This window comes from Poeciliopsis prolifica, unplaced genomic scaffold (genome assembly GCF_027474105.1).
Source record: "Poeciliopsis prolifica strain line A6 unplaced genomic scaffold, Auburn_PproV2 SCAFFOLD065, whole genome shotgun sequence".
NCBI lineage: Eukaryota > Metazoa > Chordata > Actinopteri > Cyprinodontiformes > Poeciliidae > Poeciliopsis > Poeciliopsis prolifica.
In genome coordinates, this window is record NW_026562440.1 from 1,995,668 (window position 1) to 2,014,694 (window position 19,027).

The 19,027-nt window shown below is 39.2% G+C and overlaps 1 protein-coding gene across 2 annotated transcripts; it reads right to left on the minus strand.

Annotated features, from left to right (window-relative positions):
- Positions 1-336: 336 nt before the first annotated feature.
- On the minus strand, positions 337-2,305 carry tcf21 (transcription factor 21). Of its 2 annotated transcripts, XM_055020060.1 has the most exons (3): positions 2,231-2,305; positions 1,611-2,117; positions 337-829 (listed from the first exon to the last, which is right to left on the minus strand). In XM_055020060.1, the coding sequence occupies exons 2-3, from the start codon at positions 2,046-2,048 to the stop codon at positions 740-742; spliced, it is 528 nt and encodes a 175-aa protein (XP_054876035.1). In that variant the 5' UTR covers positions 2,049-2,117; positions 2,231-2,305; the 3' UTR covers positions 337-739. The 2 variants fall into 2 exon arrangements, with proteins under 2 accessions (XP_054876035.1, XP_054876034.1); XM_055020059.1 differs by lacking the exon at positions 2,231-2,305 and having other exon boundaries at positions 1,611-2,155.
- Positions 2,306-19,027: the final 16,722 nt, after the last annotated feature.

Genomic DNA, 19,027 nt, shown 5'->3' on the forward strand with positions numbered 1-19,027 from the left:
AATCCAATTAACGACTACTGAATGCATTAAAGAGATGAAATAGCCCGAGAAGAACAGATTTACCAGAATGAGCTGCAGGTCCATTTCGGGACGTGGACTCACCTCTGAAAGCATGAGCGCTTTGTTTACACAACGGTCTCCACGTCCACCGTTATCTTTCAGAAACAACAGAGAGGGCCTCATCCCTAACCACGCTTTGTCGGTGCTCAGGTTCTGCTATTCCGAAGGAGAACACCGATAAGAAAGGTGAGCAGGTCAGAGAAGTGGCCCACACAGTGACATGAAGAAGGAAATAATAATAACGTCCAACACGCAGGGTTAGAGGTGGAGAAAATATTTTATATACATGCAATCTGTACAAAAATTTAAGACAGGGGAAAAAACACCTGCAGATTATAACAAAGTACAAAAAAAGTATAAAAAAAGATTATCTTTGAACCAGCAAAGATAGCAGATGAAGGAATCTACTTAAATAAATTGATCTTCTTTTCAAATACGGGAACGTCGAGAGAGAGAGAGGCAGAGAGGATGCGCTCCCTCTTTTATTCCCACTCACAGCCTGCGGAGATGAGACTGTATTCTAGTCAAACTTGAATGTTTTTTTTCTGTCTTTTGAGAGAAAGAGAGAAAGAGAGAGCAAGAGAGAGAGAGAGAGAGAGAGAGAGAGAGAGAGAGAGAGAGAGAGAGAGAGAGAGAGAGAGAGAGAGAGAGAGAGAGAAGCTTTTCCCACTTCGTCGCATCAGGACGCGGTTGTTCCGCACAACCGAGTCCCGTTCAGCATCTCCTTCAGATCAGTCTCCGGTTTCCCTGCGACCATGAAGGGCCACGTCTGCGGGAGGGAAACAGAGTTAATCATTTGAGCGCCAGTTATGACAGAAATCAAAGTGAAACAGAAACTCTAACAAGAGTGTGAATCGAGGCTTTCGGCCTTTTTGACTAAAGTCAATAAACAATAAAGAAGCAAACTCGTGGTTTTCTTCTTTTCTTGACATCTTCTGTGTTGTGTTTTCTTTAGTTTAAGTCGCTGTTTCGCATTTCAACCATGTTTAAGCAACATCAATTCACTCTTAAAACATCACTCTTCTACCTACAGCCAACTGTTGCATCGATATCAGTCTTTCTGATTTCTAAATATGTCTGATCAGCGGATGTAATATACAGTCTGACATAGAAATGGTCATAAAAAAGGCTTTCTTCCTCCGTTATGCACCTGCCCTGCAACCCCATCGCCTACTGCATCCATAAGGCTTCAGATGGGCCTTTGGAGGCCCTGTAAAAAAAACATGTTGATATGCAAATTTAAAGCCACCACAAATAGATAATCCTTTATAGTATCATATACATTTCAAAAATATCTATCTAAAATTATCCTTTGTATTTATCCTTGTGTTATTTTAAGCTTTATCCTATCTTTAAGCTCATCGCTCAGTCCTGGTTCCGCCATCTCTATCTGACAGCTGCACAATACGGCACTTTGTCGAGGCGCAAATTATAACAATTAAAAAAATACATTTTTTGTTTTTAAACCTGCGGCCATGTTTTCCTCAACTCTCTCCCGCAGTGGACATCATAATCTGCGTTGTGAATGGACCCTCAGGTTTGAGCCTCACCAGGTTGACTGGGTGCGTATATCCGTTTTCATACTTGTCGTTGGCCAGAATCTGCCGGAGATGCGCGATGTAGCTGGACGCCAGGCGCAGCGTGTCCAGCTTGGAAAGCTTGGTGTCCGGCGGCACCCACGGCAAGGAGGTCTTCAGTCGCGAGAACGCCTTGGACAGCACGCGCATCCTGGCTCTCTCGCGCGCGTTGGCCGCGTTCCTCTGCACCTGTTTGCCCTCCTGCTGCGCCACACCCTTAGGCGCGCTTTTGCGCGACGAGCTCTTGCGCTTCTTGTCGGACGCCTCTTTCCTCCTGCCCTCCGTGACGAAGCTGCCTTCGCAGTTGGAGCTCTCCTCCGTGCTCTCATTGGAGTCCTTGCCGGAGGAGCCGAACTTGAGAATGCCGTCCAAGAGCTCGTCGTCGACGTCGCTGAGAGATCCGGTGGACATGGTGATGCTGGGAACTGGACGGGACCGGGCTCAAATCATGGGGACGACGGAGTTGATTCTTGACAGAACCTAACGGGGTGAGCAAACACGCTCCAGGGAGTTCATGAACAAACTAAGTGAGCGTGAAAGCAACAGAAAAAAAGAACACTTTTTTTTATCTCCATGAGCTGAGAGGGCGTTACCTCATGCTGGGAGGAGACTGATCTGAGTCGGTTCCCTAAAGTTTCCAGGACCCCGATGGACCTTGGATGAGTCACTGGAAGCAAGATAAAGCGTCAGACATCGAATTGATTCAGCAAAATGAACTTTAAACTCCCTCTTTTGAAATTGATTTAACTGAGACGAAGAAAAGTGTCAAGCAGACACAAAATGAAGATGTAGCCTGTTGTTCAAATTGTAGTTTGAGACCACTTGCTTGCTAACCTGCTTTTAATTTCCATATAAAATTATCCCTGATCTGTTTGCTAACAAATGTCTGAGGCCTCTATAGGGCAGCAGCATTTATACTCAGACAAAGTAAGGTTAGTTCTGTTTATAAAGATGGTGAAGGTAGTTATCATCCTCTGGTTTTTATTTTAGGGTATCAGAGTAAAGGAAGTCGAGCACATATACACCCTCCACTTTTCAGGGTTTAATTAAATTTATTTGTCTAAACATTTGTTATCATTTTCCAGTTCACAGTGATGCACGACTTTGTGTCTAGGTCCAATTTAAATAATACATTCATGCTACAAAATATTTTAAAAATTAAAAAAATAAATAGTTTTGACATGTGACGCATAACATTTCATTTCTAGCTCCTACAATATTGCTATTGTAGGTAAGAATCTGTAGTTTTGTCGTTCTGCTCTGTTTCTGCAGAGCTTTCTGCACTTCCTGGCTGTTAAGTGCCAGGACAGGGGGTGTCACTTCTCAAATGGCAAACTGGCGCCTTGGTCCCCTCTGATGTAATGGATACCTAGCACCCACAATCCTCTGTTTGGCCTTCCACATCATTCCACACTGATGCTCTTTGCACCAGCCCACTCAGGGCCACGTCCAAACAACTGGAGCTCTCTGGAGCTGCATGATAGGAAATCCTAAAGGCCTGTGATAATCCTTTACTTCTTATGCACATCCGCTTTGCTTTTTTCTGTGTTTTGCATTATTCCTCAACGCAGCCTAAGATGTTGATGGCATTTCTAACACGAGTGCACGTTTGCCCAAGTATGTATGTTCTTGCATGCACAAAGACATAGTTTAAGCATGCAGGGTTAAAAAGTGTGTCTCCAGAGAGCTGACCTTCAGTTCTTTTGTTTTTGGTGTCTCAGCCCATCTAAACAGGCATTACCTTATTAATCAGTAAAAAACAAACGATACAGCTACCTTTTGTTGAGTCCTTTGCTTAAGGTTTAAATATATTATAACGAATAAGAGAAATACTTAATTGACTCGCTGGGAAAGTTACATTTGCAACGATAACAACAAAAATAGATTAAGATGCTGCCAAACTAAGCAGAAAGCAGGGGATAGATAAGTGAAGGGATAAAGAGAGAAAAGAGGCCAAAGACAGGGATTAATCTTCTGGGTGGGCTGAAAATCAAAGCACTAAGAGGAAAAGTAATAATAGAGTCTGTTAGATTGATGATCACCTCTGAGATACATGGATCTACACATGAGAGAAACAAGAAGACAGATGGAGTGGGAGCCAAACTAAAATAGCCTATAAAAAAGAAAAAAAAGTCAAGGGACTCTTTCTATTCCCTGTATAGCAATAAGAAATGATGTAATATAACTATCGTCAGTGCTGAAATACAGCTTAATTTCTTTATGATGGAGAACACCAGCCAAAGAACTAAGTACTTGCTGTTTTGTGAGTGGGTGATTTATTTTTTTTCTTTTTGCAACAACCCTTTATGAGAATGATAAAGTGTTTCGGAAACCCTCTCTCAGAGCTGCGGTCACACTGAGAGTGACACGAGGAAACAGGTGAAGAGGGGGGAGAGAAAAAAAGAGGGGACCCTGGCAGTCATGGAGGGACATGCTGCTAATTAGCCGGTTTGGGGGCAAAGGTTAGGCTGGTTGTGTGATGTCACCATTAAAGGAAGGGTTCCAGATGTTGGTCACACGCAGGACCATAAAGGAGGGCATCCGATCCTCGCAGTCATTATCCGGTCAGGTTTTTGCATAAATGTGTTGGTTGTGCAAAAACAGACGCCCCTTCTCTCATTTTTACTTCTCTGCTCTACTTGGGCTATTGCAGTGTTAATCTTTTCCAAACCTTGGAAAGATCGAGGAATTATTTTTGTAACATCCTATAACAAATAGGTGTAATTATCAGGTCTTGTTGTGTCCCACTCAGCAGCGGTTTCTGATTTTGGTGAAATGGTTCTTCGTCCAATAATTCTGTAGTTTAGCTTCGTATCGTAAATTAAGGGATGTTGCCTTGTTCTTTTAGAGGCAGAAAGAAACTACAGGCAATGTGGCAAGACAAAAGAGTTAATGGCAAAAGGTGCAACCCTGGATGGATTTTGTATTTTGTACACTTTTTATTTTATTTTTGCCTATTAGTTTTGTTCCAGATCACATGCAAGCAAAACTGTAACTTTAGCTGCTTGGTACTCTGTATCTCTGTAACCTATGAGCAGTTATCTCTAAAGAAAAATGTTTAAAAAAGGTTAAAGCCATTCATTTCGGAGGAAGTTGGAGATTAGGTGTCAGTGTCATTTAAGATGCTTTTTTAGCCCGTTTAGCTCTTTGCTGTAAACGGAATCAAATGGGTGTGCAACCACTGATTAATGCAAGAACCAGGGGTCTATAGTGCAAATCAAAATACCATTTATTTACAAGAGAAACATTCCCATGTATTTTTGTTGCACACAAAGTGAAAAGAAAAACAACAAAAGTAAATGAAAGGCAGAAACTGATTGCTTGGTAGCTGTACAAACCAGACCAGGGCTGGAAGTCTGGAGTCAGGCTTAGGGTGAGAAAAAACATCATCCATCTATGTCTAAGCAGTGCAGTTGCCCTGTCCCTTATCACAGCTGTACTCCCCTTGCCAACACACAGTCTTACACACACATTCACCAATTGCTTTTCACCTCAGTTCAAATATCTCAAAAAATGATTAAAAAAAAAAATGTAAGCAAAAATAACCAACAGAGAGGTTGCAGAGAGTGCAAACACACAGCAGGGAGTGAAGAGAGCCGGGCCAAAGGGATAGGGCGGACAATCTGAGCAATAAGAGAGAATTATGTACAAGATGATGGGAGTAGGAATATCATGCTGTATTTCAAAAAAGCCACAATCCTTTGATATTCAGTGACAGGAACATCCGGGACAAGGCAAAAGGGATTCTACAAACGAGATAAATTTTCTGTCATTGTGAAGGTTGCTGACCCGGAAGTCTTGGCCCTGCAGTGTAAGTGAGCTATTGGTCTCTGGAATGTGAGCGCACATGCACACTTATCTATGCAAGTGTGTGCATCTGTGGTGAAAGTGCTGGTTTCACAATGTGTGTGACGGATGAGTTTAGGCGCATAGCATCCCAATTCATTAAAATTACAACTCTGAGTACTGTTCACCATTTTACACAGTTTTGTTTGTGTTTCTTGCCTTCACAATAGTCACAACTGACATGTTTCAGACATGTACTTTTACTGTAGCATTAGACAGTGAACCCTCCGAGTGTCCCTAATGTCTTCCAGGAAGGTTAGAACATGAACACATGTTGGTGATTTGGGATATTTCTTCATGATTTGGTAATAACCACAGGCGAAGGAGTTGAGGATGGTGATGTTCAGGTGGGGAGCTTCCATTCTAGGTTTCTACTCCAGTGCTCTTGACAATTTAATAAAGCCAACTGTGCAGCACAAGACAATTTTTTTCATTTCTTTCTTTCTCCCGAAGACATCTGCCTATGACACTACAAGGTATTCAAATTTGTCTTGCTTTTTCGCTTTAATTGTATGACAGACGAGAACAAAACAAGAAAAATGGGTTTCAAAAAAGCAGTTTGTTTTTAGCCTATTTTTTTGTTGTTGTTGCTTTGACTACCGAAAAGGAGTTCATTTTGAGCCTTCTGACTATTTTTACTGTGTAATTTTTTGCCCCCTTTAAACATTACAACATTTGACATTTTTAGGAAGATTTTATTATTTTATGTTCTGATAGTTTTTATATTAAAGACATATTCCAAAATAAATTAAATGCAAGGTTAGGGACCGGTGGACAAAATATGTTTTTTTTTCAATAATGGAAAATGCAAACAATTACCTAAGTAGTCAGAGTTTTTATTTTAACTCAATTAAGCAGACCATTAGCGTGAAAGTCAAAAATCGAGAGGCTTAACCATGACATGCTTTTTTTACTGGATGAGATTCTTTCCTGTGATCTTTTTTTTTGTCCCACTGTTCAGAGGGAAATGACAGGTGTGTGTTACGTCTGTTGACATATGGGGACTTCTCAAATTGTGGAAACGTGCCTTGGTTGTTAAAAAGAGAAATATTTTTCATAGAGCAATCAATGTTATAGGATCATCATTGTTGCTCAGTGCAAACGCTTCCAGTGGAGATTTTTTGTTATATTCCTAAAAGTAAACTTCATTTTCTTCTACTGAGCTAATAAAGTGATCTCATCCTTTCATATCTCATCTTTTTCAGCACTTCAGTTAGCAGACACATGCCCATGGATACAAAGAGAGAAGCTTTATCTTTAACTTTATGTGGTGTGCTGTGCAGTTTCTGTGATTGGTGATGCTGCTATCACACAGCAAGAAGAGAGATAGGATTAGTCCCCAAAGAGTCCACGAAGTTGGACTGGTGCATGCACAAACTCCTCTATGAATCGTGTGTATCTTGCATTCATAAATTTCTGTCTGACTCTCTGTGAAAGGGGGTATCAGGCTGCTCTTGTCTACAGGAACAAACTCCAGGCTTGGCTCAGATAAACCCCCATAACCTGCTGATATCTCTGGATAAACCATCCAGAACTGTAGATATGTGGGACGTGTTGATTTCTCCAAATGCAGGAAAACTCCTGCTACCCTGGGCAAAGACATTACACACATCCTCATCCTCCCTTCCCTTTGCTTCCATCCAGTCTGCAGCCGTCCCTCCTGGATCACAAGTTTAAGGAGTTTAGACATGTTGTATTTTCATAACTGTCTCCAAGAGACTTTGACATGTTAGCTTCAAACTGACTGAAGACATGACAGAATAGAAGTTTTAAGAAATCAGTTCTATGTGTGTCAAACTGTGTTATTGTTGGTAATTTTAAAAAAAAATACATTTAAATTTAGCTTTTTTGACAGAAAACCTGCAGCGAAGTACAAAGTTTTATAGCCAAAAATATCTTGAATAATTATTTATTTACAAAAAAATTTCTCAGTTTCAAAGGTGAATTTACGACTGATATGTTAAATTATACTCTGATGCATGAAATATTGACTATACAGTCTTCCATGAGTGGGTCTTTTTGTCATTTTGATTCAAAATCATGTCTAGTATGATGCTTTCTGCTGTGTTTTACTTCACAAAAGAATTATTTTATGTTTGAAATATTTTCATTTTTCACTTTTTAAGCATTTTTAGAAGAAATTGTAGAACATTTGTGACGATTTGTAGAACATTTTTAAAACGAAATGACAACAGCAATTTTACAACAGCAATGTTGGAACACTGTCAGCGTCCATTATGTGTGTGTGTGGGCAGGGGGAGGATAGAAAGACCATGTTTCTTGCTAATGCAAACCAAGTTAGATAACATTACTGTCTGTGTTCTATTGTGCTCTCTGTGTTATGCATGTGAGTGTGTGTATGTATGTGCATTTATCCATCCATCCATCCATCCATCCATCCATCCATCCATCCATCCATCCATCCATCCATCCATCCATCCATCCATCCATCCATCCATCCATCCATCCATCCATCCATCCATCCATCCATCCATCCATCCATCCATCCATCCATCCATCCATCCATCCGTCCATCCATCCATCCATCCATCCATCCATCCGTCCGTCTTCTTCCGATTATCCGGGGTCAGGTTGCGGGGTCAGGAGTCTAAGAAGTGAGGCCCACGGTTTGCTCTCCCCAGCCTCTTGTTCCAGCTCCTCCGGGGGAATCCCATATGCCAGCTGAAAAAAATAGTCCCTCCAGCATGTCCTGGGTCTTCCCCGGGGCCTCCTCTTGGTGGGACGTGCCCGGAACACCTCACCAGAGAGGCAACCAGGAGGCATCCTAATCAAATGCCTCTCGACATGGAGGAGAAGCGGCTCGACTCTGACTCCCTCCCGGATAATTGAGCTTCTCTCTCTAAGGGAGAGCCCAGGCACCCAAAAAAAACTAAAACTACTTTTGGCTGCTTGTATCCGTGACCTTGCTCTTTAGGGCATGACCCAAAACTCATGATCATAGATGAGGGTAGGAACTTAGACCGGTAAATCAAGAGCTTCGCTTTTTGACTCAGCTCTCTCTTCACCTTGACAGACTGGTACAGCGCCCGCTTCACTGCAGACGCTGCACCAATCCGCCTGTCGATCTCCCACTCCAATTTGGGCAGGATATCAATAACATGTTTGTTGAGGAATACCTGGAATATGAAGTGATGAAAACTTTTCAAAGATATTGTAAAAAGATGACCTCGCCGGGTCCAAAAGGGTTAATAGAAACAAATTAAATACATTTACCCAAAATTATTACTATGTGTGATTCAATATCACTTTGTATGTCTTTGAAACAACTGTGTGTGTGGGGGGGGGAGGGCAGGGGATATGTGTGTGTGTGTGTGTGTGTGTGTGTGTGTGTGTGTGTGTGTGTGTGTGTGTGTGTGTATGTGTGTGTGTGTGTGTGTGTGTGTGTGTGTGTGTGTGTGTGTGTGTGTGTGTGTGTGTGTGTGTGGATGTGTTTGTTTGTAAAAGGCTAATCTTCGCAATGCCCACGCTGGTCTCATTTCACCCTAATCAGATTTCTGTGTGAGTTTGTCCATCAGCTGTCCCTGGAGAGAAAAACATAAAGCTACCGGAGGCTAACAGGAGATGACTAGAAGGTGAGAGGTGAGCTGTGATAAACATGTTCTTGACACACACACACACACATCTAAATATAAAATCTCAAGAGACCCCCTTAAGATCCTCTGAACCCCAAGTATCCAGGAAGGAAGCAAGCAAGCAGTGCCGCTGGCTCATTAGCGTGTGGACATATTTGTTTGTGTGTGAGCAATTTATAGACAAGCTGAATTAGAAGATCAGGACCAGACACAACAGCACCACGCTTTAAACGCAGACATCTGAGCACGTTTGTTGTGTGAAATTGTCGGCTCATATTGTTGAATATTGATTTTTGCATAACTGCAGGATGCTGTTCGAGTATTTATTAAATTTTAAATAAATTATGGCTTAATTCGTACAAGGCCACTTTTCTTAGCATCATTTTACAACCAATTCAACTTCATCGTTCATAGTAGCAGTATGAGGAGAATAGTGTATCTTCACTGATGTCTGAGGCAACCAAATTAGTCAGACTGACTCGAATCAACACAATTATTGAACATGCAGAATATAAAAGTGCTGCCTTTCCTTTAAACTCGTCTCATTGGAGAATATACACCAATAGGCATTGTTAAATAAACTATCTTTCTTTTTTATTTTAATCACCGCAATGTTAATTTATGTATTTACTTACTTATTGCCACTGAAGAGGAAACATGTGCTTTGATGTAACATTTCTTCTTATCATTCATTGTTCCAAATGTCTCCACTGCAAAAATACGTACTAACTAATGCTGTTAGTTCAGACAGCCTCAAGAAGACCAAAGAACACACCACCCAGATCAGTAGTGATGTTATGAGAGGTTTAAAATTGAGGTTAAGCTTTAAAGGAATCAGCAAAACCTTAAACATATCACATAGAACTCTTGAATGAAATGTGAACATTAATGGGAAGAACTACACGGTATGATATGGCATAGTATGGTATGGCTCCAGAGCAGGTTAGAGACCCCTGGTCATTGCCTAAATCTATACATTTCCTCTATCCAGTCTGACCAAACATGAGCAAAGAAGAAGCACCACTATTTGATCTCTAAATTACACCTATTTATATTGGTATGCCTGTTAAGTGACTCAAGCTGAGTGGGAGTTTGCTTTAATCAGTTAGTGAAACCCCCAAAAAACTGTCCAAATAATTCTGACATTTAATTCAATTTCAAGTACTAACTGTGCTTTTGACTGCAAAAGTAAAAGCAAATTAAGCCTCTGCTTGAGACATTTGAACCTTTTGCAGTACTGATGATATCTGTCTTGCTTTTTTTTTTTTAGTACAAGGAATAAACACAGAACAGATCCATCAGCTAAGTGGTGGTCCTTATCTATTTCTCTCCCTCTTGATGCTAATTAAAGATAATAAACCTCCCGGATCATTTCTCTGCAGCTTCAAACTCACCGTCACCTCTGCTCCCCTCACACTCGAGCACACATGGCCAGATGGAGTCAGAGCTCATTTAGCACACCCTCTCATTCAGTCCCCGAGGCGGCAGGTGGGTGTAAACCCAACGTCCCGGTACATCTCCGATTCACCTAGACGAAAGTGAAGTGTGAGTTTAAATAAGCGCCAGATGATAAAAATAGTGTTGCTGGCTTTTACGTATACATAACGCAAGATCTTAAACATATGACGGCATATGCATTAAAGTAGGCACGCACACACACTCTCTCTGACACACACACACACACACAAAGTAATTCCTCTGTATGTCTAAGCTTAAACCCCTCGTTTATCTTCACTCCACGCCTTAAACACAGGTGTTTGGAGAGAGCACAGATGAGAGCTTGAAGCCAGATAAAATGATATCATGTGTTTGAGTTCTCTGTCTCCATAATTTCCCACACAACATTCCCTCTTTCGCTTAATGCAACGTTTTCCGAGGGACTTAGAGACTTAGGAGCAAGCTACTCCTAAGAGTTTCACGTAGCAAAAAAATAAAAAGAAAAGATCTGTCATTTGTCTGTTCGGGCTTAAAATGGCCTGAAAAGTGTCTGTAGAAATAGGATAAACTGTTGTGGTTAACTTCTCCCTTTGGTGGCTGCTGTAGTGGAGCCAAGTCAGAAGGGGAAAAAAATGACTAAGACTACAAGCTAAGGAAACTATGCAATGCTACACAAACTCAAAATCATTCACACAGATTCTACTGCTCACTCAGAGTGCAAATCTTCTGCTCCGTGGTATTGCCCATGTCTGTATTTATTCCTAACCATAACAGAGCTGGCAGATAATGGCTGATGCACAGGACAGTCGTAAAAATAACCTGGCACAGCTCTGTTTGGATTAGCCTCCTGACCCCTCCCCCTTTTCTGTGCTTCCATCATGCTTTATTGCACTCTTCTATCTATCTATCTATCTATCTATCTATCTATCTATCTATCTATCTATCTATCTATCTATCTATCTATCTATCTATCTATCTATCTATCTATCTATCTATCTATCTATCTATCTATCTATCTATCTATCTATCTATCTATCTATCTATCTATCTATCTATCTATCTATCTATCTATCTATCTATCTATCTATCTATCTATCTATCTATCTATCTATCTATCTATCTATCTATCTATCTATCTATCTATCTATCTATCTATCTATCTATCTATCTATCTATCTATCTATCTATCTATCTATCTATCTATCTATCTATCTATCTATCTATCTATCTATCTATCTATCTATCTATCTATCTATCTATCTATCTATCTATCTATCTATCTACCTTTTTCTCAGACTTAAATATGTTACAATATTTATTTTAGAGAAGCCTTATCAAGAAGAAAGCACCAGGGACTGCCTATCTTCCCTGATTTTCTTGTTTGCGTAATATAGAAAATATTTTTCCAAATAAGTTAAATTACTGACCATGGGAGGAAATCATAGTTCAAGCCGAGACCAACTGAAACCAAAGAAATCCTTTATATAACCAGTGTTTAAACGTCTTTTTTTTTTTTTTTTTTTCCATGGATGGAAACAATGAACATAAAGTTGCTGCTGAAAGACCCAGTGAGGGATTGAAATGTCCTCAGGGACTTTGGAGGAGAAACGGGCCCACAGCCTCACAGATCCTCAAATAGGCAGTGGCCAAAAGGTGCTTTTCCACATTTTTAGACCCATCTATCTGATACAGTCTCACTTTGCGTTTCACTGATAGTTTACCAATGACTCAAAATGCCTTTCTTTCCACTAGTAAAATGTCCATGACTCCTTTACTCCACCATCCCTTACATATGCCTCAAGCAGTCAGGTGAAGGCCCAACTACAAAGTCTGCACCTCTTCAACCAGGGCCTGAGACAGTAGAGTGCTCTGTGAAACATTTATTTATGTATTTATCACTGATTGTACCATTTCAATTTTGTTATGTTCTAGAAATATAATGACAAATAAAAATCCTTATGTTTTACCAAAAACACTGTTGTTCTATTGACACAAAATGTAGAAAATTTTAAGTTGCGCAAGTTTATTTATGTAAGACCAGTTCATATCAAATATCTGAATTGTGGCTTATTGTGACAGTTTTTTTCTTACACATACATCAAATGTTTGTTTGTTTGTTTTTTTGTTTTATATTAATGCAGTAAGTTTAGCCACTGACTTCTGAAGAAAAAAAAGAAATCAACTGAAGATAATAATCTTGTTACCCAAGATTATCTGTTTTTGTGAGTCATGCTCAGCAGAAACGGAAACAATTAATTTGAAATTCAACAGCAAGACAGTTGATTGTTTGAGTAAACTCTCTGAACCTCCAAAGGAGGACATTGTGGGCCTGTAAAATGCTGATCCTCAAGTCTGATGTGAATGGGAGGCCAATATTTTATATCTTTATGGAGGACTGGGAATACAATATATCTGACAGAGCTTTATTGGCTTACCCTTTAAAGACTTCCTGCAAAGAGTCAGGCTTAAAGGGGACAAAGGGAGTGTAAATCACGGCGGAAACATTGTTTTCCAATCTTTCATTTCATTTTGGGGCCTTCTATAAACCATACCTGCCATGGCTGTCACTACCTGTGCATTGAAAGCTTATTGTCATGTATCTCCAGATCTCATTTTTCTTTTGTATTTTCAGGAAGGATAAAGTTCATCTTAAAAAGTACATGAAAGTTGTTGGTGTGCTCCATTGTCTCTCCAAATGGCTAAGATGGGGTTACTAATGAGCAAATGTTCAAATGATGAAGTCTTTTTTTCCAAGAATCTTTTCTCCCAAACGCCTGTGGCCTTTGGATGACTCCCCAAGGAGACCATTAATTTAGATATCTGCGTGTGTGCGTGTATGTGAGTATGCGTGTGATTGTGTGTGTAGATGGTCTGTGTGTCACTCCCATACACATGGGAGATTTCTGTTGCCCTGTTTTAACATACACTGACACAAAGTATGAGCAAAATTAGTTTGGAAGTGTTTGTCTGCGAGCACGCAGCAAAACGATTCACTCAGCAAACAACAGAGTCTTAGTTGTGCTAGCATAGCAACCCTCTTATCACACATCCCTCCATCTCCGGACATCCTTCTACACCTTTACCCCAACTCGCTCCCCAAATGTCACCCCAAAACATCCTTCCACGTCAACACCTCCCACCCCCATTCCACCTAAATTTAAACCTTGGGCAGGATAAATCTTCGAACAGTGCTGCTCACACACGTCTGCATACATAGAACAACAGAGAAAATTCAAAAAACTGCATCTCGCCTGCCAGTATCCTCCAGTGCACTATATTTTGAATATATGTGTAGGCAGAGCAAGATGGATTTCAGTCATAATTGTTAGGCTGCAAGCAAATATTTGGAGCCAACTGTGTATATGGTTAATGCCAACTCCAATGACACCCTCCCCGCCCCCAGCGCGCCTCCTGCAGTGAGAAGCACTTGTGTGGTTCTCAGTTGTGATTGTTATGTGCCGATCAGACCATGATCCTCCGTGTTCTTACAACAGTTTGTTTTGAGAGTGATCTGTTTTCTAGAGCGAGAGGAAGAATCCACTCCACGGGGCTTACAGCACCTCCTTTCCAATCCAAACAGTGTCTGTCTGAAGTGCTGACAAATTGCACAGGCCCCCAGTTCTGGAGCAAAACTGTTGTGTTTTGTCACTGTTGTCAACGTTGCAATGTTCTTTTATTTCCCATTTGTGTCATCCTAAAAGTCTTCGATACAAGATTTAACAGCTGGTTTGACTTGAATCTGCAACATGTGCTTCAGAAGTTGCCAGAGGAGCTATTTTGATATGCAGTTCTCAAAAATACTAGAGAAATATTGTATACTTTGTTCCATAATATATTGCAAATAAAATACATGAATTGCCTTTTAATCCCAAACATTCAAACAGTCAAGCATCCTATTTGGTAAAAGTGCTTTTAACTTTGATATTATGACCTCACTTACCACACTTATGAACAGGAACCTGCAAGCCAATGAAACACATAATGCAAAGTATTAAGTAGGAATTACTTTTTTTTTTTCTTTTTTTTTTTTTTTTTTTTTTTTTTGCTGAGGTTGATTTTAGATAAAGCTATATACTCTCCAAATGTGTAGATTTTATTATACATACAGTAAAAGTAGTTGGAGGAAATTGCACTTAGGGCCTCAAAAAACCTTGGCCTGACTCTGATTTGAGAAGACAGCAGAAATTAATTTTTCTATTCTTAGATGCTAATTGGGCTGCACAGTGGCACAGTTGTTAGCATTAGGAAACTCATGTTGATCCAATAATGGCATTAAATCCTACATTGAGGAACATGATAAACAAGCCATTGTGCTCATCAAACAATGAGGGCGAGCATTATAAAGTCCAAATATTTGTTTTGGTGTACATCGGCAAAAGTCATTATAAACCTATAAGGATGATAAGTTCCATTATAAATTAGTATATTAATCCATTCTGTGAATTGTTTCATTACAATGTATTTGGTGCTGCATTTCTCTACTTCTCTACTTAAAACAGCAGGTGCTTTCCCTGCAGACCAGACTGGAGTCAGATAAAGCTCCAAGCTTCATCAGCTTTCATGTCATCATTTTCACAACTAGTCTAAACATGGCTTCGTAGGGAGCTCCATCACATTTTTGCAGATGTGTTAATGTTGGGCCATAAATCTTGCACGGTGAGTGTTGGAGTGATTTTCTGTCTGTGCAACATCACCCTCACCTCTGGAGGTGTAGTGAAAATGGTTAGAGGACTGTCTGATCAGTGTATGCTGATGTATCCATGTCGTCATGAAGCAAGGTACGGTTTCAATGCAAGCTTAACAAATATGTTTTTGCAGTATTATTCAGTATATTATTTACATCATTTACCGTAATCCAATATGCTCTTGTTTCTAAATAGAATCTTGCAGCAGACCTTTGAAAAATTGCTTCTCACTCAACCACAAGACCAGTGAAACAATGTTCTTTGGAGAGTGAGCCCAAAGTGGAGGTGTTTAGTCACAATGACCAGTGACATGTTTGGTAAGGTCATGGAGGGACAGCTAATATGGCACCAAGCTCTCATACTCTCTGTCAAACATGGTGTTGAAGGGATGATCATTTGATCTGATTTGGAACCATGGCAACTTGTCATGTTTCATTCTCTAAGTTGTCTTTGATATTCCAAAAGAGGGGCCATCTTCCTGACAGCTAAAGTCTGATCAAAAATAGGTCATGCATTCAGTAATACAATTTAGTATAAGATTGTGCCAAATTCTTCCATAGTGACGTAGCAGACTGAAAAAATAATGACGAAATTATAAAGTTATGTAGTGGTAGTTGTATCGAGCATTAAGTCATAGAGGTAACTCTTCATACATTGCCTTTTACTTTTTTGCTTTTGCCTTATTTAGGAAAATTAAGAGTGTGAAACATTTTTGTACATTTGGAGTTATATTTAAACAATCTTAGAACCTGGTGAAGATCAGAGTATTTTGTTGTACAGATATATAAATCCATAGAAGATATTCATGACACTATGTCAGTTAAAAGTTATCTGTGACAACACAGGAGCAGGTATGCGCCCTTGTTGCCTGGTGGACTGGTCCTAGTAAAAGTTAAGCTCGTATAAACATGCTTGGTCGTTCCCACGTCTCTGTTTATACTGGGAGACCCTGGAGCAGCACTACCAGAGATCTGGATTCTCTGTATACTACAGCTTCACACAACATCCATCTCTATCTCATAAAGAGACACTCATAGGTACACTGTGTGGTAAAATAATATAATGCAACATAGCATAATATTATATATTATAGTATCATAGAAATGAAAAAAAAGATATATATATATATGTAGATATCTATATATATATATTTTTATATATATATTTATATAAAATATACTTTGATTATGTTAGACAATATTATTATGTAAATCTTCACACACGCACACCAGTCTGTGTCCTTCCTAGTTTCAAAAAGTAGAACTAATAAACATTTGACTCAACTCCATAATCGAACCAGTAGTGATGTCAGTTTTGCAAAATGTCAAACAGAAACTTTCAAAAGCTCTAACATCATTTTGTAAGTGCTTTTGAAATGAACCTGTGATGTATGTCCAACATAAACAGAACACGAGGGTCCTAACAAACACACCCACTTTACAAGGAAGAGCGAACTCTCCCTAACGGCGCATCTCTGTAAAATGATTTGATGACATGGATGACTCAATTTTCTATTCCTTTTTACCTCCACGTACAAAGGAGTACAAAAGTTGTTAATGCATTTGCACTACAGAAACAACAAGTATTCCTTTCTAGTTGTTCATGAACGGTGAAAAATTAAATGCGTACATTTTTCACATTCCTGTAAATTCAACAAAGTAGTGTGTTGACGTTCTTTTAAACATTTAATGCTCTCTTCAATGATGTGTTCAGACTTTCATACAAACAGACACCAAAATTCCCATGGGTATAAAGAATATTACTTCCTTACTTGTTTTGTCTTTTTGACATGCTCAAAGTGATGTACCAACTGTTTACACATTCACATATTTGCATCTCTTAAGTTGTAAGTGCTTGCATCTGTGGGTTTACATACTGTATCTGATGACCTAATGAGAATAAGAGCATTGTTCCCCTGGGAAGAAGTTGCACCAGATATATTCTGACAAACAAACTGTAAACACACTCATGCACCCTGCCTCAGCTATCTCACAACACGCACATGCACACTTTAATGCGAGTGGTCCGACTTTCCTAACCTGCTCTAAATCTAAACTTTTATAGTAAACATTTTGGGACAAGGGGAACATGGCTCTTGGGTAGAGTGGATGTGAACTAAAGGATATATTTCACCAAGAAGAAAACCCCACAAGTATTTAATGAGAGGAGGAAAGAGACAATTTGGTAACCAGGGAGGTAAAACAATCACAGCTCAGCTGAATCATAAAGAAGCTATTTTTCTGTTTTGCTTGGGAATGGGCCAGGCGAGAGAAGTGTGTGGATCTGAGTGCAAGAGCAAATTGCTGCATTTAGTGTCTTTATAAGCAAGAAATAAGTCAGGCATATCAACGCACACATAAACAAAAACACGCTCAAACATGAGTTTGGTTTAAACAACTTAATCTTATTGAGATGACGACTTTATCAGTTAAATGTCCATGCGGTGCTATGCAACTAAAACATTTCAAATCAGGGGAAAAATTGTCCACAAAGCCTCATTCTTCATCCCTAAAGAACCCAAAGTCACTGTGGAATATTACACTATGCAGGTCCCTCAGGATGACATTCATTGACTAGATTCATTCATGGGACACAGGAGCATCTGCTTATTCTCTTGCCGATATCACAAACATTCCCAGCTGCCTCCTAACTCTACTCCTTCTCCTGTTGTAGCAAGCTTAAAATTCCCAAAGAATTGTTTACTGACCAGATGTGCTCATTTTTCCTGGCAAATTTACTAACGTTGCATAGTTAAAATATTACTTTGATATATTTTCAAAGAATTAGAAATTGTTGTGTGAGAACTATGTTAATTTAGGACTTTTGTTTATTTATTTTAGTTGATGCTCTAAGATAATTACATGATTTAATTTGTGAATCTTTAAAATAAGGTAATCTTGACTGAGACATGAATTTTTTGTAGTTTTATAATGGTAAATGCCATAGGCTATATTCATATGGCATTTTAACTAGTCCAGAGGACTCCAAAAGCACTTCACACTACATTCAGTCACTTACTCATTCACTCACATTCTCATGGTGGTACAATGTAGTCACAGACTGACAAAAGCAAGACTGCTACGAACAGGCATCACTGGCCACTTTGACTACAAGTAGGTAAGGCCCAAGGGCACACCAACCGAATCCTTAGAGAAACTAAGGATTCGAACCAGCAAACCACTGGTTACTACTACCGCTGAACCATGTCCTACGTCAATAGACTTATGGTTACATTGTTTGATGATTTTGCCTACTTTTATACAAATATCCACAAGGTAGCGCAAGATGCACGCAGTCAAAAACCTGCTGATCGAATCATACTGAATTCCAGCTATAGAAATAACATAAAAAAATATTACTGAGGATATCAAACGAAATTTATCCAAAGAGCACAACAAGACAAGTTTACAAATTTATCAGTATAAAAAAAATTAAAAATTAAATTAAATTAAAATGACCTACATGGCACCTAATTAAGACACATTCATTTCAAGTAGTTTACAAAGAAAACAAATACAATTCAAATAAAGAAAAAAAAAGCACTGCTAATGTATGTCACACTTTTTGATTTTCTTTTTTTATGGAAAAGCGCTCTAAAGTTATGCTTCTCACAAAATATTTGCATTACTTTTTTATGCAGCTTCTAAGTTTTTGGAACATTTGTATTGTATTGATTAGATCTATTAAATACGCCAATTTTCAGAAAGTTATGGAGAAAATTGACGTATTGGTTTTCTTTTAAAAAATTGATTTTAGCTTCAATTAAAAAAAAAAAAAAAAGCATTTGATTGCTTTTATTTTGTAAATTCATCTCAGGAAGTGACGTCAA

What these genes read in the sequence shown, in the direction of transcription:
- tcf21 (XM_055020060.1), bottom strand. Translation starts at nt 2,048, where the DNA reads ATGTCCACCGGATCTCTCAGCGACGTCGACGACGAGCTCTTGGACGGC. An exon ending in ATACGCACCCAGTCAACCTG is followed by an intron (nt 830 to 1,610) that starts GTGAGGCTCAAA and finishes TCCCTCCCGCAG; the next exon opens with ACGTGGCCCTTCATGGTCGC.